This window comes from Macaca mulatta, chromosome 9 (assembly GCF_049350105.2).
Source record: "Macaca mulatta isolate MMU2019108-1 chromosome 9, T2T-MMU8v2.0, whole genome shotgun sequence".
NCBI lineage: Eukaryota > Metazoa > Chordata > Mammalia > Primates > Cercopithecidae > Macaca > Macaca mulatta.
Genome location: NC_133414.1, coordinates 103075934 through 103100981, shown reverse-complemented (window position 1 = coordinate 103100981; position 25048 = coordinate 103075934). Strand labels below are relative to the sequence as shown.

Sequence of the window (25048 nt, the reverse complement as noted above, 5' to 3'; positions counted from 1 at the left end):
GTCATTCAGGGAGACAGAGGGGAGAAAGGGAGAGAAGGGACAGAGGGGAGGAGTAAAGGGGGAAGGAGAGAGGGATGGAGGGGGACAGAGGGAGGGATGAAGAGAATGAAAGAGAGATGCTGGAACACAGCTGGAAGACAGCTCTCCCATGAGTCCTCCAGAAGCCCACTTGTCAGCATTATTTTGTCTTCCACATGCCCTTCTGCATTCACATGGAATTTTGTTCCTGCTTATGTCCATTTAAGAGCTTATGGGCTTAAGGCTTCAAGTGTTGAAATAAATACCGAGAATTTATGGCACCGTGGCAGGACTATGGAAGGGGAATATGGACATTTCATCCTCCTTTAAGTTGCCCCCAGTGAAAGCAGTGGACCAAATTTTCTCCAGGTTCCTCCTATGTGTAACAAATTAGAAACTAGTCTGAGAATACAGACCATTAGTCCCTGTCTCATCTATGCCTCCGACTAGCTGTGTAAATGTGGGCAAGTCCATTCTCTCTGGGTCCTGGTTTGCTCATGTGGGTAAAGAACTGGTTGTGTTGTAGGATCTCTAGAGTCTTTCTCGGCTATAGCTCATCTGCAATTCTAAGGAAGGCGCAAAGACTCCCATCTCCTTGTGATGCTTATACCCAGGAATTCACTGTTTCTAAGGAGCTTTAGATGAAGGAGACTGAGTAATCACTGTCCCCAAGCTACCCCATTTGATTTTGTCAAGCTCAGTACTGTGGTAGAGAGAAAGATCACCTGGTAGGCATTAGAGGCACCCAGATATAGAGCCATAGTCGTTTGAGAGCATGAGGTTGCCTCCTGCCTTGCCTCCCCTGTCCTCCTCACTGGAGACATAAATGCCTTCACCCTGCAGCTCAGCCTTAGATAGTCCCCAAGCCAAGGCAAGGATTACCCTGGTATAGATACAAAACCTGGTGAGACTCTTGGGTAAAACAGCAACAACAATGATGATGTATTTGATTGAGTCTAGACCCACAAACTTTGGAGTGCCAGAAATACCACACTTCTGTGTTTATTTAAAAGTAAATTCTATCTCAGTGTTTCCATCCTTCCAGGCTAATGGGAAATCCATCTTACTTACTATTGAAGCTCCACGCTGATAGCTATTGGATTAAATGTTCCTGGATTTTCCAATGGTAGAGCATTAGCATGCCCTCTTTGTTAATTGATGGGCTGGTTATTGCTAAGCCTTTGTTTGTTCCAGTTCAAATTCTCCCCTCGAACCTGGCATCTCTGCCCCCACCACCCCCAAACATGGTATTGTATGATGACACTTGGAGCTTCCCTGGGGCACAATGCAGTAGTTCCCCCTATGACATACTATTCCTGGGACTCTGCCAGAGAGCAGAGAGAGGGTCCCCACTGTTCATGGGTTCTGAAATAATCCCTTTTCTTTCCTCTTGTCCAAAATTCATTTCTTATTCTCTCTTCCTCTCCCAGGAACATCTTTTCAATAAGTTTAGGTATTGAAGTCTAGGAGAGACTTCAAGCAGTTTGTGCATTAGGCCTTCAGAAGAAGACCTTAGATGCAAGAAAACAGCATGAGTTTTAGTTAGGGTATTAGGCTAAGTAACTGTGTCAAGAGACACAAAAGTGAGATGACTCAAAAAGCAGCCAGTCACTGAGCCGATCAGCATGGCTGGGGCGCCTCTGCTCCATGTGGTCCTGCAGGGACTCAGGGCTCCTTCCACCTTTTAGTTCTGCCATGTCCCTATCTGCATGGCCAAAGCTGTGTCACCTTCATGTCTGTGGCACAGCCTGCAGAAAGGGAAAACTTGTCTTTAACGAGATGATCTAGAAGCTGTTGTGTCACTTTTATTCTTGAACCGTTGACTGAACTAGTTCACAAGGCCACACCTAGCTCAAAAGAAATACAGTATTGGAGGGAATTCTAGTGCTAAGGAGTATCTGTTGGGAGACAATTAGGGCAGTCTTAAAAGATCAGGGGACGTAAAAGGAGAAGAAATCATAAGTTAACATTTTAACAAATTATTCTATTATTTGCATCAACAGCATTATCATTCCCCTCCCATTATTGAGAGCCAGTTACGTGCATGTCTCTGTGTCAGATTTACTTGCATTATCTCTAGTCCTTTACAATAATTCTGCAAGGAAATTATAGCCCTAGTGTTATTTTGGGGACTCTGTGGTGGCTTTTTATTGTGTACATTTAGAGAAGCAAAATTACATCTTTATATGATTTGGGATTAGGGTTGGCCACAAGAGAAATTTGGATGAGATCTGGAAGATAGAAGTGAAGCAGCCATTTCCACACCAGGCTTGGTGGCAGCTCACACACATTGTCACTGATCTGCTGGCTCCCTTGTGGGCACGGGCGGCATCCAGGCTCCCAGCTCCTCCATCTCCCACTGGATTTCCTCCTTCAGGTTGTCTGAAGCCTGGGCGAGGCTTGTGTGCAGCACCATGGCTAAGGGCACTGACTTCTCCCACAGGTCACTCGTGCCGCCAAGGTTGGAGGTGGTTTGTCCTTGTGTATTCCAGTTTGTTCTCATGAGTTCCATTTGTCTCCATGGGTTCTAGTTTGTCCTTACTCTCCCCCATTTCCTGTGCAGCTTTCCTTCCTGCCAGCCTGGCTGATCTATAGTGGCTTAGGTCCAACGTCAGAAGCAGAGGCAACAGCCTTACATAGACTTCACACATCCCACTATTGTGTAAGATCTAAATCCTATAATAAATCCCTTATCCTACAGCACTCATAGTAGACTGCTTCTCTGATCATATCCTCACTGATAGAGACATTTTTGTTGCAAGTAATAAGAAACCACCTTCACATAGCCTAAGCCTAGAAAGGGTAATTATTTTAAGGATGTGGGACTGTCTCATTGAATCCAACTGTGGGAAGGCAGTTCGGTCACAGGGAGGGAGAAGATCTTTCATATTAAAACAACAACACCACAAAAACACTTACCTTATCCCACATTCCATTTTCTAGTCTCTGCCCCATTTTTGAGCTCCCCTTCAAATGCAAAGATGGTCACACCCTCCTGCACTCCCTCACTTCCAGGACTCCTGAAACCCTCTGAAACCGAGTTCTAGCCCATAATGCCACCAAACTAGATTGTCAAGAGTAACGTATGTCTTCACACTCTCAATGTACCTGAGCCTCAGCACTACTGACGACTTGCTGTCTGGCTGGACACTGTGACTCACCACCCAGATCCCCCTTAGGTGAGGGGCTGTTGCCCCAGTGACTGAGGGTAAGGAGGGCTGTGCGCCTGTTTAGGGATGACCCCAGCCGCAGACATCCCCTCAGCCAAGATCATGCTTCACCTCAGATAGACTACATCCAATATGACTGCGTGTGGGAGGATAAAGGCCTGGCCACCCCAGCTAATCTCTGAACAGCCATTCTAGCTCCAGACAACCTGTAGGTGGGCCAAAGTGCCTTTAGTTCTGCATCGCAGCTCAACTTCTCTTTCTACCTACGCCTGTCTTCTTCCCTTCCTTTCCATGATGTTGAACCCAAAGACACCCCTGAATAAGGATCCTGGGACACCAAACTTGTTTCAGAGTCTGTTTCCTGAGGAAGCCAGCCCGGACAGCTTCCAGTGCTCCTCCTTTGGCATCTGTGACTCCACTTTCTTTTGGTCCTTCTCCTGCTTCTCGTCCAGTCCATATCTGTTTCTTTGCAGGCTTTCACTCTTCTCTCTGCCTTTTCTAAGTAGGAGTTTCTCATTTGTCTACCCAGGCAAATTTATTTGCTCCTATATTTTCAAATGGCATCTCTATGTTGATGACCCCTTAACTTATGTATTTAGCTAAGACTTCTCTTTAGGGTTCTGGTCTCTTATGTCCAATATCCAATTTCCTCCCTGGCAACTGCACTTTGCTAACTTACAAGCATCTCAAAATTGATGTTTCCAAAACTAGACAATGTTCTTTCCTCTGAAGTTTGTTTCTCCCCCCAGAATTGTCCAATTCAGTCAACTGTATCCATCCCATGGTTCGGTCAGACACCTGGCTCCATCTATGGTCCTCCCTGTCTTTCATCCCCTATGTATCATTCAGCATGTGCTGTCACTCACGTCTAGTCATAGCCATGCAGCTGGTACAAAGGATCCAGGGTTTCTTTAGGCTTCCTGCTTCCTGACCTCGCTCTAAGAACAGTATGGGAAGATCTGTCTGGAGGCAGGCAGGTGTTGAACAATTAGTCATGCATACAGCCTAGGTCACCTCCCAAAGTGCCCTTTGTGGGCTGCTGAGTTTCTAACAAAGGCACAGAGAGATGCAACGGGTCTGAGGATCCTGAATGCATTCTTATCATTTTGATAAAGCTATATTCTTTATTCTAGGGCATTGTCTAGGAATTGTTGCCATTAACCACTTTTATTAACTGAATATATCCCTATATGTATGCACTTCGTATTGATATAAATAGCATACATTCCTGTTGATGGGGGCAGGTGTTGCTTTGCTTTGTCCACAGTTCTTAGTCCCTGGCAATCAAGAATAGGAAAATATTACAGATTTGCAACAAGAAAGCAAGAAAACAAAGTAGAGTTCAAACTTTTTCTATAAAGAACGTAGTCAATCAAATATTTACTGAATAACCACTTCATACCAGGTACTCTGCTAAGTGCTGTGAAAGGGCTTGCTGATAAATAAGGCATGGATCCTGTGATTCCACAAAGCATAATAAGTGAACAGTTAAATAATAAGGAGGAATTTAGTATTATGACTTTTTTATACAAAGTAATACAGAGAAATTTTATATTTGGATTGTTTCTGAACAATGCTTTGCAAACAATTATAAGAGTAAGGACTGAGAAGTATTAAAAGATCCTTCAATTGTTTTGGGTCCAGTGGAGCATGTATCTAGGTGAGCATCAGCCCCTCAGCTATTCATTTCCACGGTAACTGAAAAGTCTAGGGGAGTAATACCATTAATAGTTAACAAGGGAATTAGAATAATAATAGCACATGCTGAGGCTACCTATGTTTTAGGCACAGGCAATGCACTTTTCTCATATTATGTCATTTAAATCTCACAACAACCCTATAAAGGAGCAACTATTCCAGAGGCTCAGAGAGCATATCTTGTAAGTGGTAAGAGCTGGCACTTGAACCCAGGTCTCTGGCTATGGCTCATGCTTCTAACCAGTAAGTGAGGTACCAAAGTCAGGATAGGAACTTTCCTCATCCCTTAGTAGCTCCTTCTGAGAAGAAAGAATGAAGAAAGACAGTGGAATTATATGGAGGAACAGGTTGACTGGGGACAGAGGAAGCAGCATAAATTCTCTCAGGTACATTCCTCCAACAAACTTAAGGGGAGAAAGAAGACTTTGTAGGTGGGTATTTACACACAGATTGCTAGAAAGTCAACTTCTCACTTGAAAGCACTCCTGGATATAGGACTGGAGTGTGTTCTAGAACGTGGATAAAGAAAGAAACATGGAGGTTATTACTCCTGACCCTTGTAGGGAGAATGTGTATAAGAGTGGTCTAATTTTTAAAGATGAGCTCACAAATTTGAGAAATAATCCAGAAAACTGAACTTTAGTATAAAAAAAGAAAAAAAGCAAAACTCTTCCATAGGGGACCCCATTATCCTTCTAGCAGAAAGTCTTAGGAATCCCTGGAACACTGGGGACTTGCGCAAGCATGGAGAGCTAACTGTTAAATTTTCAGGAACTTCCCAAACAGATTGACATCTCATTGGTGGTTGGAAATCAACATGTTGGGAATATTTACACTATGAAAATCAGTAAATGTGTAAATTCCCCAGAGAGCCCATAGTTAAGTATTTACCAGCACACCATTGCCTAGAAGCAACAAGGGTTCTGATTAGCACCTCTTCACCTATACCAGGGACCTTAGTGGAACTAATGTGGTGAAAATTAGGGGAAGAGTAGGTGCAGAGAAGGAAGTTGGGGAATACAGAAATGGAGTTAGAGCAAGTAATAAACATGCTACAGATTATGATTCCCACATCTGACTGCATGTGAGAATTATCTGCGGAACTTTTTTTTTTTTTTTTTTTTTTTGCTGGAGTTTCACCCATTGCCCAGGCTGGAGTGCAATGGCACGATCTCGGCTCACCCAACCTCTGCCTCCCGGGTTCAAGTGATTCTCCTGCCTCAGCCTCCCAAGTAGCTGGGATTACAGGCATGTGCCACCACGCCCAGCTAATTTTGTATTTTTAGTAGAGATGGGGTTTCACCACGTTGGCCAGGCTAGTCTCGAACTCCCAACCTCAGGCGATCTGCCTGCTTCGGGCTCCCAAAGTGCTAGGATTACAGGCGTGAGCCACCGTGCCCGGCTTACCTGTGGAACTTTTGAAAAGATAAGGCCCCCAGTACTTAGCACATTTGACTCTTGGAGCAGATAAACACTTTTTTTCCTCTATGTGACAAAATTATTTAATAGTAATTATGCAATCATCAGTAACCACGAGTTATATAAAGACATATAAATATTATATGTAATGTGTGTATGTGTTATACACCATATATATATAATAAAAACAACGTAAGTAATGTTATAGATAAAATAACATTTCCTTAACTCATTTTTAGTTTGTAAATAATTAAAATAAAAGTGAGAGAACAACCGTTATGAAGAAATATTATTCAATAAAATAGTTCATGTATGAAATAAAATTCATTCTTTCCAAAATATAATATACATCATAATTTATGCCCTATTTTGTTATTTTAAATTTGAAACACAAATAAAACCTCCAGATAATTACGCTGAATAACAGAATTGAAGTAACTCAAATTCTGTTTCTTAGTCTGTAATAAGACTGAGACTATTACCACGTCTTATTCTTGTTTATTTAGAGCCTACTGTTTGAATGCAAGAAAATGTTGTACTACAGATGTTGAAGACACAAATTAAACCCAAAGCAAACTCAAACTCCCAACCATTAAAAACCTTCTCTTCAAATGAATATGTGTAGGTGAGACCATGTGGCTGACTGCATATATTAAATACATAATACTGGAATTTCCTCAAATTCATTCCATGTTAAATAAGATGTTTATGAAAGGATAAGTAATAATGATGTGTAATTTAAAACTTGAATATGTATTACTGAAACTCAATAGTAGCAGCTTAGAACATAGATTCCTCACCAAAAAAAATATACATATATATATATTTTCAGAGCTGGGTGTGGTGGCTCAGGTCTGTAATCCTAGTGCTTTGGGAGGCCGAGGCAGGAGGATCTTTTGAGCCCAGGAGAATGAGACCAACCTGGGTAACAGAGAGGGATCCCATCTCTAAAAAACATAGAAATATTAGCCAGGGGTGGATGTGTGTGCCTGTAGTGCCAGCTATACTACTCAGGAGTCTGAGTTGGGAGAATCACTTGAGTCCAGGAGATGGAGGCTGCAGTGAGTCATAATTGTACCACTGCACTCCAACCTGGGTGACAGAGTGAGTCCCTGTCTCAAAGAAAAAAAACTAAAACACAATTTTCGGCAGGGGAGGGGAGAAGTATTTCATCACTGATATCATTTAGAACTGCTAGCACATAGTGGTAATAAAAAGCAGACTGACTTCAATTGGTTCTATGATTGTTCTTTTAATTCTCAGAGAATGCACCCATTTATTGCCTGCACCTGTGTGTACTGCTCCCATCATCTCTGCCCTTGGCATGTCACTGCCTGGATCCCACCACAAACCATAATATTCAGAATCTTCTCAGGGGTGAGGCCCAGGAGTCTATTTTCATTAAAAACTCTTGCATGTGATTCTAATGATCAGCCAATTTTGGGAGCTGCTGATGTGGGAACAACAGGGACACAAATAGCTATGACTCAAAGTCGAGAGTGGAGGCCGGGATATCCAAGGAACTGCTCAACTCTTCAAACCCATTCTTAGTTGCAATCTCTGGTAGATGGACTATCATTGAAAACAACCCTGTAAAAGGAACATCCAAGGGCGACTATAGGAAGCTCTCCTATTGTGTCATGAAAAATACTTAGCACGTAGACATTTACATGTTAAAACAAGAAAACACACCTTTTTATTTAGTAATAAATTAGGAGAGTGTTTTTTAACTTCACTTCTTTATAATTTAAAAAATTCTTATCAATGAGTCTTCATCCTTATTGATTTCTCTGCTCCATCTTCAGACCATTTCAGAAAAGTCTATCCTCAAAAAAGGCAGAATTTTAAAACAAACGCAAAACTTAGATGCTATTCCTTTGCCCTTTAATGGGCTTTCTGCCTCACTCAGACTAAAGACCAACTCCGGCTACAGCTACAAAGCCTTATGCCAAGTGGCCTCCCCTCCATCCTGCCACCACCACCTCTCTCAACGTGACTCCTCACTCAGTGTCTTCCAGCCATTTTGGCCTCTTGCTGTTCCTCAAACTCACTGGGCACTCCCACCTCAGGGCCTTTGCACTGTCTGTTGCCTCTGCCTGGAGCACTCTTCCCTCAGGAATCCACAAGGCTTCCTCCTTTACCGCCTTCAAATCTGTGTCCAAATCTCTCACCTGATATAAAAGAGCATTATTTTTCTTCATTGCACCTAACACCATCTAACATATCATATATTAATATTTCACTTGTTTGTTTATTTCCTCTACTACATTTTTGAGGGCAGGATTTTTGTTATGTTTAGATGTTTAATCTCTTTTGTTTGTTTGTTTTTCTTTTTTTTTTTTCTTTATTGAAGTGACGTCTTGCTCTGTCACCCAGGCTGGAGTGCTGTGGTGCAATTTCAGCTCACTGCAGCCTGGACCTCCCAGTCTCAAGTGATCCTCCCACCTCAGCTTTCTGAGTAGCTGGTACAGGCATTTACCACCACATCTAGCTTATGTTTAGTGTTATATTTCTAGAACCTATCTTCTGCCTTGCCCATAGTAATACTTAACAAATATTTGTTGAACAAATGAATAAATCAAAATGCAGATGATCAAAAATCAAATAATAAAGAAATGATAATAATAAATGACTTACAAAAAACCTCTTTTTCCCCAAACCTTCTAGGTCACACTTCTAAAGATAACCACTTGGAACTTTTTAAGCTATGCCTTCTGCTAGTTGTCCTGAGATCTCTAAATGACATACTTCTACTTACATTTCTTGATTTATCAGCTGCCAGCATTATCTACTGATGCCCTGCTATGATAGAGCTGAATGTGACACACTTGTACCTCCACTTTTCTCAACTTCCCAGTGTAATCACTATGCCTATTTTTAGTTGCTTTGATTTTATTTGTACCTTAGTTATATTCTCCGTGTTGATTTTCATGTCTTTGAGACAGTGTCTATTGTCTACTCAGTTTCTGAGATAAGGATATCAGCCCCTCTTTCTTTCCTTCCACCCTTCTCCTTCCTGGCCACCTCTCAATTTTCCTTGTCTTTCATGAGCCATTCGTTTATATCGTGGCATGTGACTAGGATTTTGAGTCTCATCACTAAAATTTTCGAAAAGATCTCTAGGAGTCTGTGGCTGTTCCTAACAGACATTTCAGATTCCCCTGATCTCCATTTTAAATTAGGAAAAGAAGTAGTGTAGAGCAAGATTTGGAATGTTGTCTGGAGCATCTGGAGGGCAAAAAATTCTTGGAAGCTTGCCAGGGCGGCCTTCTGTAGGGGAGGCTCCGGCTTCCAGCTGGCCTCAGCTGTACATGCTTTGACACCTGACTCTTGCTGTCCACCTAACGAGGTGAACCACTCAGGGGAGAACTCAGGTTAACCAAGTTTCCAAGACTGATGTACCAGTGCATGTCTTCCCAATCAGAAACAAAATAGTGATGCCAGCAGGGAAGTGCACACTGGCAAGATGAACATACCCCCTTCCAGTAGACAGATGCATGTGAGAAACCAAATTATAATCAAAGGTAGCTTGGTGAGCATAGAGTCAAAGCAGGGGGTTAGATAAAATGGATGTTAAACCTCCATAGACACAGATAGTGATCAATTCACTCATGAGGGAAGAAAAAGTGTTGCCAATGTGACCACAGTCCCTCAAGTTCTGTTGCCTGTAACTTCCTCTGCCAGTGTTTGTTCCTTCCTTTTTATGTCTGCATCACTGATCAACCCCCTTTGGACCAACATATATTTTACAGTTTTCTGTCTTTCTCATTACAGTCAAGTCTACTGTTTTGTGAGCCATGCTCTTTAAGGTAAGCTAGCGCATCTCTATATTAAAATAATCATCTGAGAGCCTTCTTATTTCCTTCACTCCCAAATTCACAGCCAGTCATATTACTATTGCCTTCAGGTAAGAATATAATGTCTATTTTCTATTGATTGAAGGCATCCTGAAAATTCAGTGTCTCATAAATACAGCAAGCTTAGCATCGTATTTCTGTAGTAAGCACATTTCTAAAATGGATGAAGGCATTTCTGTGACAGCCAGAAGACTGGTTGGATGTCAGACCAGGTTCATGCTGGGCCTTAACATGTTTATAGCTGCTGTGACTTAAATGATATACCACCAGATGGTCTATAAAAACTTAAGGGGAACTGAACGAGGAATATTAGAGTTAATCAACTATGTAGAGGGCTTAGGAGTTTTTTAGTTGTTTACCATTGTATAGGACTGTATAATAGTATGGCTTATGATACAGAAAAATGGAAGAAAGGGAGAAATTAGATAAATAAAGCTATAGTGAAACATTTATTCATTTATTGAACATTTAATTAGTATTTATTGAGCATCTACTATTTGATGGGTATTGTATTACATCCTGGGGACATAGTACTGTGATGAATAAGGCAGATTACAACATCTGAACCAAAGTATTCATGGGGCTCACAATCCAGAGAGTAAGATAAAATTAAATAATAAAGACACAAATAATTCAGTAATTATAACTGTAAAAAAAGGCCATGAAAGAGAAGAACAGGGTACTATGAAAACATAAAACAGGAAGGACTGATCTAATCTGGGACAGGAAGGGTGGGTTGGAGATGACATTCGTAAGGATGGTAAGATGAGACCTGGAAGATGTGCCCAAGTTAACTCAGCAAGAGTTTGGGAAGAGCGTTTCACGTGCAGGGGACAGCATGAGCAAAGACTAAGAGGCAGGCAGGAGCATAGCATATTGAAAGAACTGCGAGGCCAGCATTAGTGAAGGGTATCCATCAAGAGACTGAAATGGATAATATGAGCACTGGAAAGCAAATCATAATATTTCTAGCTGTTAACAATGATACCACTTTCTGGATGGAGGAATTGTTGTTTAGTTCATATGGGTAGAATTCAGTTACCTGTTCAATAGGGAAAAAGTTAATATTATAGTCCATGAATTGGTATAACTTTTAGGTAAACTAATAATTCTGACAACTGGAAATTCATCTATTCCATCTCATACAGTTTTAATAACTTTGGAATAAATACTTCTCCTGGAAACAAGAGTGCCTAAAATGTTTTGGCAAATGAATATCATTTAAGAAGTGCTTTCTTCCCTTTCTATCTATGCCCTTTGGAGTTCCTCCCAGTTGTCAGGGCCATCCTTGACAGTCAAGTCCACCTTTGAAGGATGTATGTCATTTGTAAAGGCCTTTTGCTGAAAGATTAAAAGATCAAGGGAAATAAAGCTGCTTGTATTCCTAAACCCTGGTGGTCTCACAGAATTTTCTTCTCTTCATTTTTTGTTATCAAAGCATCATCCCAAATTCATCATGTTGTCCAACACACCCATGTACTTCTTGCTCCAATTCTTCTTGTGTCAAATCTCCCTACACAGACCCATGCATATTTCCAATTTCAATTTTTATTCTTTTTATCTTTCCACAAGACTGGGTGTCTTGTTTGTGCAATTGTGTCTAGTTGTGTCTATATGTATATTCTTGAGATATGAGGATATATAATTATGTGCAAACACAAAACTATTTATGCAGGTAGGTGTCCATACATGTATAAACAAATAGATAGGTGTGCCTTGTGATTAAGCACTATAGGTCTGCACTGTTCAATATGGGTAGCCAATAGCCACATTCGCCTATTTAAATTAGCTAAAATCAACAAAACGTGAAAATTCAGTACCTCTGTTGTACTAGCCACATTTTGAGTGCTCCAGTGGTGGACCTGCCCACTCAGCTCATTCATGCAACTCACATAAAGGCATGACCCTGCCATCCTGTCCAGGGGGTGGTTAGAGTTCAGTAGCATGGCCTATACAGCAGGTTTAGTCTTTATACTTCACACTCTCAAAAACATGTAAATGAATCCAAACACTTAGTCCTTAGAAATTCATTAAAATCTCTTGTCTGCTTCTATCTTCAGCACCCCTACATTCCTTTGGGCTTCTCTTTCTTCTGCCATGTCTCTGCCCCCTTGGTCCCTTGATCCTCTCTCTTCTCTGGGCCATGTGTAAGTCTACACAGGCTCTAGATGAATCACATCCCCAGCTCCACGAAGCACCCTGAAGATTGAGGGTTGGTTCTATGCTAATTGCTCACCAGCATCTGATTTTTTCCCTTTTATTAATAGAAAGTGAAGGAGAAATAAGGAGCTTAGTGGGCAAAGATGGAGGGAGAATGCTGTGAACCTCCAAACATTAACAATTTTATCCCATCGCGTGTAAATTAAAGTGTGTACATTAAACTTTGTAGAGTTCATCTATGGAATGGCTTCAGTTCCCAAATAGTCTTACTGTCACCTTTGTTATAAAGAATTACACTAAAGCGTTCCCTTTAGGTAGTAAGGGGATAGCTTAAGCAAGTGAGTGCAAAAAAATCTTTTTTTTTCTTATTTTCCTAGTGCCCCAACTATATAGAGTAAATAATGAGGACTTATAAAATTGCTTCCCTTCCAGGGTGTAAGCTGGGCCATGTAAAATGGATAAGATAACATTTTACATCAGTAAATTAAAAGAAAAGGCATTGCTCCATATAACACCTGGCACATAGTAAGGCTCAATGAGAGGAGAATCTAGAGCAGTGGTTCTCAGCCTTGGCTGCACAGTGGAAGCACTAGAGGTACTTGGAAAAAAAAAAAAACCATCCCTGGTTCACTTCCCTAGAAATTCTGATGTAATTGGTCTTAGGTGTGGTCTGAGTGTTGGCATTTTTACAAGCCCACCAGGTGATTCTGTTGTACAGCCAAAGTTGAGAAACACACCCTGGTGTAGAGGGAAACTCTGGGTTCTTCTCTACTGTTTTCCTTCTGATCTTTACAGGGATGCCATATCATCTTTGACTCAGTCATGGGTTTGGAGGGTCAGGAGCTGATCATTTGAGATGAAATTTTATATTATTCTAGATGTGGTAGATGTGGTCTACTACATGTTACAAAGTTGAATGTGTGTGCCATGTGCATGTGCACACATATGTGTGATGAATTTCTTGTGAGCCCTTTGAAGCTCCATGTCCTTAGCAGGGTACCCTACACTTAGAAATTTGGAAGCCTTCCTTTAAGTAACACTCTTGTTTTGTGCACAAATCCAAAATAAAAGTGACAGTAATTAGTAGCATAAATCAACAAGCAGAATGTAGCAACCAGTATAGAGAGGCTGGCCTGACAGTCCTCAACGACACTTTTATATTTATATATCCACTATGCTCAAGATTAATTTATTAATTCTGTAGCAGGTTAAGGGAGTGGAAGCAGCTGGTAATCATTCATTCATTTATATATTTTCATTCAACAACCATCTGCTGAATGTCTTGTATGTGCCAGGCCCTGGTTAGGGTTGGGGACTCAATATTGAATATGACTGCACAGCCCCTGTTCTCAGCCTAGTGGGAGAAAAGATAAGTAAATGAGCGATTGCGCTCAGTGTGAATGTGCAGTAATGGGGGAGCACAGGATGCTGTGAGAGCACATAGTTGGGACATCCAATCCAGGCATGGTTGGTAAGTTAGGGGGTGGTTATGGGGAAAGTCTCTTGGGAAACATAACTTTGGGGAGAGTGGCAGCCATGGAAATAAACCACTTGGATTTCCCTTCAAGAAAGAACGTACTGCTCAGCTTCTAGAAATGCAGCTATCTGATAGCATCCAGCTGTTAGGCTCTCAGGATTAGCCTTAGCTTTCAAGCTGACCCCACATTCTTATAGGCAGGGGGAACAGCTTTGTTCCATTCTCGGACATTGTGTGCAGAGAGTGGAGTGGATAGTAGAAGGAAAGGGAGGAGAGAGAGGTAAGCAAGGAGTATTGTAGCCCAGATCATGGGGGACCTCGTAGGCCATCATAAGAACACTAGCTTCTACTCAAAGTGATATGGGGTTAGAGGAGGGCATTGAGTGGGCGCTGCCATAAGCTAATTCATGTTTGATTCAAGTTCTTAGCCTTTGATTTTGCTCCAGCCCACTTCCTTCCCTTCTGTCAATGACATCCATCCCTCCAGGGGACTGCCAGCCCTCCAGGGACTTGCACCTAGCAAAGCAATACATCTTCAGAGCGACTCCTAGTCTGACAGATTAGAGCAGCTGCTGTACAGTGGGAGTTTTAAAGAAGCTGAAGATTTCATTTCTAAATTCAAGAGTGTGATGTTCTTATAGATGAGACTATGTGAATATTTTGTGTGCCCAAAAGTTGTAGAGGTTATGGAACATCAAGCCTAGGACATAACACCAGATGACATCCCAGAAACTTTTTAGGGTGACAGGTAAAATGACTGGTTTTTCTCCTTGGGGGAAAGAACCAACCTCTCTAATTGTCCTCCAAGTTAGACTGGCCTTCCCTGACTTGTGAAACCTGGTTATCAGTGAGCTTGGCAGGAAGGTGGCCATGAAAAGGTCCTGGTTGGTGTATAAGCCCAAATTTGGAGCATGAGTATTTATTTTCTATTCTCTGTCCTCTGAAGATTTCCATGTAGAGAGCTGACCTGGGGCAAGGTAGCAATCCAGGCAAAAAGGGAATAATTTAGAAGAAAATTAATTCCTCCCTTGAGGAACAATTTCTATTTACAAATTTTAAAATATGTTTTGTGTTTTATTTCACTATTTCCTAGGATTTCATTCCTCTAGCTGAACTTAAAGCTGTCTTCAGAAGGCCCATGACTTGCTAGCTTCTCATTCAACTGCAGAATACACACCGGGACTGGATGTGCTTGGAAGTCCACTTTCCAATAGATTTCTGTGACATCAAAAACAACTATTTTCAACACCACCTGGTCCCAGAGTTTTGGGAAGGTCAGTGCTGGGAATGAGATCAGATCGGTTCTTGTCTGCAATTCTCTTCTTCACCTGGGTCTCTGAACTAACCTGGCCTTGACAATTCCTGGTCCCCACGTGCCACAATGAAGACCATGATTATGGCCACCACCATCATTATAAAAATAAATAAAAGAGATACTTAAAATGGTCAAAACTGATGATTCACACATGTTAATGGTGAATAAACATAAAAAAGTATTTTAGCATCGCTAATAATCAAAGAGGAAGAAGGAGAAGGAATGTAGGGCAGGCAAAAGCAATAAAGTTGCAAACAACCAAAATGGCCCCCAACAGGCAATTGGTTAAATCTGGATACTATGGAGTATCTTGGAAATTTCTGTTAACAAAAAAACTGTATCGGCATCATAAAATATCAAGAAATCAGGTCACAAACTATATGCAAATGTGTTCTTAGCTTTCAAAATAAAAGCATTTAAAAAGAATACTCTCCAAATATCAACAATATTTATTTTTGGAAGTGTAACTATGAATAATTTTAATTTTTCCAAATATTTTTCTGTAATTTCCAATTTTCTAGAATAAATGTGAAACAGGAAAGCCAAATCAAAGTAAATTTTAAGAAAAAATAAAAGAGATATTAAAATTATACACAATTTTTTCCTATAGTATAATTTTCACAGAAAAAAATGTTAGAGAAAATATTTTTAGAAAGTCATCTAATATTGCTGTTGGCTTTTCCTCACAAGAATATGATGTGATGGCAATAAAAAGTTGTTCAGAAAGTTATGATTTAAATGGTTAGACTGGTTTCAGTGAACTTCAGGGTCAGCTCTACAGTTTAATCATATTGTTTTTACTGGCTACCAAGGCTACAGAAGTATAGGTACAACTGCTATAATTTCTTAGTTAGTGGGAAGTGGTACATTTAAAGTACACAAATCCATTCTCTTTGCAGCCCTCTATCACTTCCACTGCAAATGGAGGAAAATAGAGGAAAATTGAAGAATCATTTAGTTAAGATGATAGAAAAGAAGAAAGGAAATAAGGGTGGTGGGGGGCAGGGTGGGCAGGGGCCTTTGGAGAGCACGCAGCACTTGCAAGATCCTATAAATGAGAGAAAAGCAATGATGGGGACAGACATTTACTAAAACTTTCCCTGTGTTTTGTAACCTGAAATTTCTAAGACATTCCACTGTGTCCAGATATAACCAATTGCCTATTGTGGGCCATTTTGGTTTTTTACAATTTTATTGATATTGCCTGCCCTATATTCCTGCTCCATCGAACTCTTTGATTATTAGTGATGCTAAAATACTTTTAGACGTTAATATTTGTGAATCATCCTTTCTCTGAGCCTGGACTCAGTTCTAAGTCCTTCTCCCACATGATTTCATTCCCTACTCATAGAACATAGAAATAGGTGTCATCTTCTCCACTTCACAGATGAAGAAACCGAGACTCAGAGAACTAACTTGCCCACGATTATACATTCTAGTAAACAATGAAGCTGGAAATGCAAACTACCTTCTTAACTCATTCTGAAATTACATGTGTGTATGTGTGTTTGCATGTGAGTGCCCAATGAACATGACTTTGTCAAGGATGGAGTTTTCCTCATCCAGTCACCTGGAGCTCAGAGACTTGAATTGACTCACTCGTGGCCAGGGAGGCATCATGAGAACACAAGCCACCAATTAACAGTTTAAATCAATAAAGTGTAATTTGTGTTGGAGTTTCAAACTGACTGGGCAAAAGCTTTGAGATGGAATGCAGGCTTTGGGTGCTGGCAGCCATTATGGGAAAGAGAGAATCATGAAAAACAACAGAAGGTATGGAAGATGATGCCTTCGACAAGCTAGTCTATGGGAAAATTTTGGGGTGTGCTGACAAGCGAGTATCATCATCCAATTAGCAGCTCCTCACAGTACCCAAGATTCCCATTTTCCTAGGATCTGGGGAGTGGGAAATCTGAAGGGCAGATCAGAGAGTCTTACTGCTTCAGGACAAGGACAGCCAAGGGAAAGTCTTCAGTATTTGGAGAGATACAGAATCAAGTGGAATTAAGAAGAAAAATTCAGATTTAGAAAGCCAGACAGAAGAAGGAAGGGGCTGGACTCTAATAACTGCCCTCATCCTAAGATGGGCGTTCTTTAAAAATGTCCCAGTACTCCTCACACTCTTGTAAAGTCACTTCTCCACATCAATGACTTGAGAGTAGTGCTGCTGGTGGTCAACCTGTAGGCAGGGAGACGAAAAATTATAGAGCAAGAACTTCAGCACCAAGAACATGGTCTCAAAGAGGGTCTTCATCGTCCCCTTTTATCTTTCTGATGATTTATTGCAAGACTTACGGCTCTTCCTTGTGAAAGCATGGCATTTGATATCAGCTAATGGTAGAAGCATTACAGAGAACACTTTCCAGGGAAGCTGTTTAATGATGATTACAATCAGTGCATTTGAATCTTAGATGACCTAGTGAGTCACTGTCCTCTGTAATTTTATAAGACTCATTTTTAGACTATGAGTCTTTAAACCTCCTATAGGACCTAAGGTGGCGTCTTGCTCACAAATACGAGGTGAATGAAAGACAGACATCCAGGTGTCTTTCCAGGGGTATGTTGGAGAATCCAAAACCTATCTTCCTACAATTCAGTTTGTTTTCGTTCCTTTCAAGTGTCTTCTCTGGATTTGCATTGGAACTCCTCAGTCACCAGTGTGTGCCTGTTATTCAGTAAGTACCAAGAAATTTCCCTTTGGTTGGTTTTCACTCTCCATGGCCAAGTGTAGTCATCAGAGAAATGTTTCAAATAAATTTAATAGATTTTGTCATCTCTGTTTGATGCAGAATGTCTGAGAAGATGCCGGAGCTAGACACCTCCAATTGCAAACACGGCCCAATTACAAATAAATCTACAAATGAATCACTTTCTAGTTTTTGCATGTTGGGTGTTTCATATGCAGAGTTGATGCTATTGGCTCTTCCTCAGTAAGATATACATCTCAAGTAGTTTTTGCAGTGTGATGGATTGACCTGGCCTGATAGATAATATGATGGAGTGACTATACCATGGACAGAATCATCACTGTCTCCTGCCAATCTTCCACAATTGTAAGTTTTCTTATTTGTTCACTACAAATGTCAATATAGATTAAAAATCATTTACACTTTTTTATTAGCCTGGGAATTTTTGACCACCTTCCATGAGCCAGGTATTATGCGATGCCCTTTACATATAACCTTTCATCTCTCTATTATTCTATCTTATAGTAGAGGGAGCAGGGTTTCAGAGACACTAAGTAGATTGTCTGAGGCCAAACCTCTCTTAAATAGCAGCTAGGATGTGAATAAAAGTCTGTCAAAATTCAAATTTTTGTTATTTCTATTACACCATCATTCCTTGGTCACATTCCCAGTTGGATGGAAGGAGTTTGCTATGTAGACTATCATCCCCAAACTGCCTTTATTATGGAACCATATCAAAGACTTGTACAAAAATCTAAATAAATAACGAAGACTGCATTCTCCTTTTTGTTTTTTTTTTGAAGTTATTATTTAATGACACAGGAAAATAACATGTTATGAAACAAGCTGGTTACAAGTAGTAGGTAGATGACTTCATTTTTTGATAAAAAATTAAAAAGCATGAACTTGCATATAAAAATTAGATTAGGTACAAAATGCCAATCGTATTTACTTCTGCTCAGTAATTAAATATTCCTCCCTTTGTTTTTGTCTTTTAAAAAACATTACTTCTGGAATTGAAAAACAAAAGGGAAAACATGATCCTGGAGAAAGTTACTAAACACGAGGAATTAGGAATCCAAGAAGCCAAACCAGGAGCCCAGCAGTCAAGGTTGGAAGCCCAGAACACGTCTCACCAGTGTGATAATGGCCAAGCCCCGAAGTGGAAGATTGTTCTTTTCTTTTCCTACTGGAATATTCTTTACCAAACAGTTTCCTCTACATTAGATATTAGCACACTTACATTTAATGGGATTCTATGATTAACTGGCACAACAGCAAAGTGATGCCAGAAACTTTCGTTTTGAATTGCTACATAATCTATTATTTTGTAGTTATATATTACACAAAACACACTAGAAATCAAGTGCTCCTACAACAAAAAACCCATCTAACTTTGCTGTTTCTTTCTGACTTTGTTCATTTTCAATCTTCACAACAAATGTGTTTTTTTTTGTTTCAGGGACTGGAAGAGGTAATTTTTCTCAGAAAGAAGCAAACATTAATATGTGCTAGGCACTGTCTGATGGCTTGGCTCTAAGACAAGGCAGCTGCCCATGTACTGTACAGAGCAAAAAGGCTTACCAAAATCCAAACCACCTTGAGTTAAAGAAATCTGAATGAGGAGCATCACTATTCTTTGTATGTGTGTTTTAAAAGTCTTTGCTGTGTTACCAAATAAAGAAATGCGTGTATTATACCTCTATTGATGTAAACGAGGCTCAAACATCTCAATTCCACCCTCTTCCTACCCCACACCCATCAGATGTTATGACTGCTAGTGACACTTTATTCAAATTACAACCCGTAGTTTTTGCTCTAAAAAACAAAACACCTGAGAAATGTTCATTGCTTTAAAATCAAGAATCTATAAAAGCAATGCCACCCTAATCCTAAGGTGATTCTTAGGTATTTTCCAAAGCTCTTTGCTCTTTCATACTACAGCATTTTCAGGAGGAGTCATTAGGTACTCTCAGTGTCCAAGAAATAACTAAAAACAAAAAATAACCTGAGACTCTTTTCTGCATTACCACCAGCTTCCCAGTACACCAGGTCACCTTTTACAGCAGTGAGCAAAGCAACCCATGCCACGGAAATCTTCACAAACCAAGAAGGAAAGGTACAAAAAGAATTATAGTAAAACAATAACATACATTTGTGTGTATGAGGGAGAGAGATTTAAAATTAAAATATTATATCATCACAAGAAACAGCAGACATTCCTTGCTCTGTCCTTGGGCAACCAAGAAAATTAAAGCCTGTTTTATGTCCCAAAAATAAAAGAGACTTGATAGAAGTAACAGTGCTCAGTGCTTGCAACCCAAGTCAATTTATACTCTTGTCAGACCAGTCCAAATTCCAAATGCTACAAAAATCCTGTTAGATCAAGGGGTAAAAATTCATTTTAGTACAAAGTTACTCAAGATAAAGAAAGGCACGTCTTAGGTGAGAGAACTGCCTGCTGCAGATGACTTTTTGCTAATGTGTTTAAAGATTATGGACTTCTCAACTTTCTTAGTTTTCTGGTAGCCAAATCCTCCTTGCTTTTTCTGCTTGCCTTCATTGCTGTTCATGTTCAGACCAACAAAGGGAGGCACCTTGAAACCAAATGACAGAGCAACTTGAGGCAAATTTAAGTTATTGACATTAAAGATCTGTTTCAGAGAGTAGGAATCATAGGCTCATATGTATGACTTACATGCTTCCTCGGCTGACTTATGAAGGAAGTAGTTCTTTTCAATCAGTTTCTCAAGTTGAGACTGAGTATCCTAAATTTTAGACCAGGAAAAGTCAAATTCACTTAATGGAACCTTGGATTGTTTCAAGTAATGAAGGAAACCCAATTCTTCTGGGTGCAAAATGAGCAAGGCATGGCCTCCCCCATTTAGATCTCTGGCTGTTCTCCCCACACGATGAATATATTTCTTTTTTTTTTTAATTTATTTATTATTATTATACTTTAAGTTGTAGGGTACATGTGCATAACGTGCAAGTTTGTTACATATGTATACTTGTGCCATGTTGGTGTGCTGCACCCATCAACTCATCATTTACATCAGGTATAACTCCTCAAGGATCTAGAACTAGATGTACCATATGACCCAGCCATCCCATTACTGGGTATATACCCAAAGGATTATAAACGATGAATATATTTCAGGGCCATCTGGAGGGTCATACTGAAGAATCCAGTTGACTTCAGGAATGTCCAGTCCTCTTGCTGCCACATCCGCAGACAATAGTGTTCCCGAATCTGCGTTGCAGACCTAGAAGAATGTGGTTGTACGCTTATTTTGCTTTTGCTTTCCATGAATGGCCAAGACAGCAAATCAATGCAGTTCAGCAACTCGTAGTGGTATTTCACGGACATACACGATGAAAAGACCATGAGCTTCTTCTTTTGGTTCTTCTTAAAGAATGTAAAGAGCAGAAGAATCTCTTTTCAGAGGGACAAACGACATATCCCTGCTCAAGACCATCCACTGTCACATTAGCTTATTAGCTTTATCACCATCAACATCAACATACAGTGGCTCCTTTTTCAGAGAAATCCTTGCCTGGTCCTCAACTTTTTGAGTTTAGGTGGCAGAACAGAGCATAGTCTGTCTGCGTGTTGGCAAAAGTTTAATAATTTGGTTTAATTTATCTTCAAACCCAACATCCAAGATACAATCAGCTTCATCAATAGCCAGACACTGCAGGTTTTTATACATAAACCCTGGGGTATTCTGCATATGGTCCAGCAGACGGCCTGGTGTGACCACAATGATGTAGATCCCATTAGCAAGTTTCTATGCTTCAGCAGATCTGTTACTACCACCTATTATCAACCCATAGGTGTGCACATGGTGAGTCATTAGCTCCTTAAGAACACCAAAAATTTGCATGGCTAGTTGTCTAGTAGGTGACAGAATAAGGACCCCTGTTCCATTCTTGGGCATTAACTTTAACTTAACAATGAGTTCAAATGCAGAGATGAAAAAAGCCAGGGCTTTACCACTGCCTGTTTTTACAGCTGCTAGAAGATCCCTGCCTTCCAGAAGTAGTCTGATACTTTTATGTTGAATTTCAGCCATGTTTGTAAAGCCCATTTCTTTTATTGCCTTCAGAGTGTTTTCGTTGACAAGATTACATAGAGAAGCAAATGAAGTATCCTCAAAAGCTCCTGTCAGTCCCAGGGGCAGGCTGGGCACCTCACTGTCATCTTCATCATTATCTGGCTTCTCCACATTATTTTCTGTTTCTTTAGGAGTCTTGGCACTTTCTTCTTCAGATTCCCCTTTGTTTTCAGTTTTTGCTTTTTTTGTATCAGGCCCAGCATCATTCACCAGTTTTCTCTTTTTCTTCTTCTTTTTCTTTTTTGATTCTGAATTGGGAGACTGCATTTCTGCATCTCCATTGGTTAATACGGTGGATTTCTGGGGAGATTTTTTAACTTTTACATTTTCCACTATTTCTTGAGAAATGTCTGCATTTTGAGTTTCTGATAAGGCCACATTTATAGAATGTTTTGATTTTTTAACCTTTCTATCTCCCGTTGTTTCTTCAGACACATCTCCATTTTGAGTTTCTGATAGGGTCAGATTTGAGGCCCCCTACAACTTTAGATTTTGCTGCCACAGTTTGAGGTTCCACTTCTCCATCTTCTTGCTCAGGAGTTTCATCATCTGGTGAGACATGCTGTCCAAGAAGTGCCTAGACTGCCGGGCCACACAGTACAGCTCTGCATTCCCATTTTTTACATGTTTATTTTGCTCCTCAAAGAACTCCATGAACCCAAGGTGTTGGTTGATGGAAGCCTCTGGTCATCCCAACTGAATCTCCATTCCATCTGGGAGCAAGGGCCCCCAAAAAGCATTAAGTAGAAAGTTGCTTCTCCAAGACTCAAATACCAAGCAGCTATTTTCTTCCAGAGTTGAGGAAGGTTTTCCAAATGTTTCTTTAAAATTGCTCTGAAAATCTGAATCCAATGGAATAAACTAGATAGGGCTGTTGATTGTGGAGAACATCTATCACCGACTTTAAACCTTTTCTCTTTCTAAAAATTCTTTTTGACATTGTAAAAACAATATATGCTTATTGCAAAACATTAAAACAATACAGAGGTGCATAGATATAAAAGTGAACGTTCTCAGTAGCTTATTTCACTCACTCCCATTTTAGGAGGTAACTGTTAGGAGGTAACATTACCACTTTAGGAAGTAACTAGATTTGTATATCACAAGATCTTTTGTGAGCTTTTATATCCCACCTCTATACACACCTGCATATGCATGCACACATGTACACAGTTACATGCCTTTTCTTTTATACCAAAAAATGAGAGCATACTCTAAGTTTCATTATGCACCTTGCAACTTAATACACCACACATAGATTTGTATGTCCATCAGTCATAATTCCGTCGGTTTATCACTCATAATGGGAGTAACACTGTTGTCCCCTTTCTTACCTTGTAAGTTTGCCGTGAGGATTAATCGTATGTTCAAAGGTACGCAAGGACAGTGGTACTAAAAAATGGCACAGAAGGCTTTGAGATGGCCATTGATGTATTATTTTACAGAGACATAATACAGATTATGTGATGGGCTTCAAGAGTAAGGATGAAGAAGTAATTTCTTGTTTTCCCCCTCTGAATGGGACACTTCGTGATCTGCATATTATAAAAAACATGAAAGTGAGGTCAGACTTGGCAGGGAAATTGCTGGCTACAAGCTTTTAGGACAATTAAAAAACAGCAGGATCATTCTGGCACAAGCTTCAACCAGTTGGCAGAAAAATGCCTCTTCTGCTCCTACGGTGACTGGCAATTCTAAGTAAATGGCTAAAATTGCCTTTCATGTCTGCCGGCAACTTCTTTCCTGAAGTCTTTGAGTCTTGTTGAATTTGTTTGATAATGAGTATCTTCTCTATTAGGGTAAATTTGACATGCATAAGGATTATTTCAACTCTGACAGGACAGAAATTCACGTGTTTCCAGAATTAGGAATACTTGAAAATTTGCTCAAGTCTAAAAATGAATTTTTCCCTAAAAGTTTTCTTCTTTAAGACTCTGTTGCCATATACAAAGACTGTATTTTATATGATTAGTGACATACTAATAGGCCTTTTGAAATATTAAAAATAGCTCCCAAACCCCTGTGATTTTCTTTGGTGAAGTCCAAGGACTTGGAATCCCAGTTAGGGCATTATTAACTTAAAATATTCCTACTCACTTAAATTATAAGCTGTCAATAAATATCACTTCTCTTTTAACTTCAATTCAGTTTGCCCTGAGACTACATTACTGACCATACGCCTTCCACCCCTGATATCTAGCCAAGGCAGCATCCATAATTGCCTGTTGGCTTGCCTCTGAGAGCCCAGTGTTGGACAGCCTGTATAGTAGAATGGTTGAAAGCAGTCTTTGGAGCTCCAAGGGCTCTGTACATTTGCTTGAGTTCCCATAACATGGTGGAGATGGTAGCACCTACCTCAGAAAGTTGTTAAATTAATTAATCAGCCCATATAATAAAGCACCTAGAATACTGCCTGGCCCATAAAGTGTCATTATTACTGTATCTTTTGTATTTAAAGTCATTCTCTTTAACTGTTGTTATTGGGATGAGGTCTGTAGCTTTTTATGCTTCTGGGAGAGGAAAACCTCTTCATCTTGTTCCCTGCGTCATAAGAGAAACAAAGAGGAAGAAGATGATATAAGTTGAGTAAATCTTCCCTTCATATTTGGTCAGATAAGAGCAGGGGCTTGGAGCCAGGCTGCCTGGCTTGACCACTTAACACTAGCAAGTTTCTTAACCTCTCCAGCCTCAGTGACTTTATCTGTATAAAGGGGATAACAATTGCCCCTGATCACAGGGCTGTTGGGAAACCCAATACAGTGTGAGTAACAGACTTACACATAGTGAGTGCACAATATAGATAGCAAGTAAGTTAATTCTGAGGCAACAGATTCAAGTCTACTACTACTGAGCTCCGACTATGTGTCTATTCTATATAGGGACTGCATTTAACAATATTCCCACAAGGAACACACATTATCTTCACTTAACTGATAAGAAGACTAAAGCTTTGAAAGGTTAAATGACATGCAGCAGTTCTCCTGTTAGAAGGCGATAGAGCTGAAATGTGACGCCAGGTCTTCTGATTCACAGGCTAGTGTTCTTTCTTCTAAACCCCTGGATATCTCTGTGAGCCACGCATATCTGATTACCCCAAGGATTCTCAGGGTCAGCAGTAAATAGGGTAGA

The 25048-nt window shown here is 40.2% G+C and overlaps 1 protein-coding gene and 1 pseudogene across 1 annotated transcript in view; one reads left to right on the top strand and one right to left on the bottom strand.

The window, feature by feature from the left end:
* LOC107000219 (uncharacterized) overlaps window positions 1–19497 on the top strand; it is a 106940-nt gene extending 87443 nt beyond the window's left edge. The window contains exons 4-8 of the mRNA XM_077947983.1: window positions 14893–15073; window positions 16502–17789; window positions 17904–18167; window positions 18832–18912; window positions 19264–19497. Coding sequence (XP_077804109.1) covers window positions 14893–14908 — 16 coding nt within the window. The 3' untranslated portion in view covers window positions 14909–15073; window positions 16502–17789; window positions 17904–18167; window positions 18832–18912; window positions 19264–19497. The remainder of the gene's footprint in view (window positions 1–14892; window positions 15074–16501; window positions 17790–17903; window positions 18168–18831; window positions 18913–19263) is intronic.
* A 719-nt stretch (window positions 19498–20216) lies between these two features.
* LOC106996341 (ATP-dependent RNA helicase DDX18-like) lies at window positions 20217–22480 on the bottom strand (annotated as a pseudogene).
* Window positions 22481–25048: the final 2568 nt, after the last annotated feature.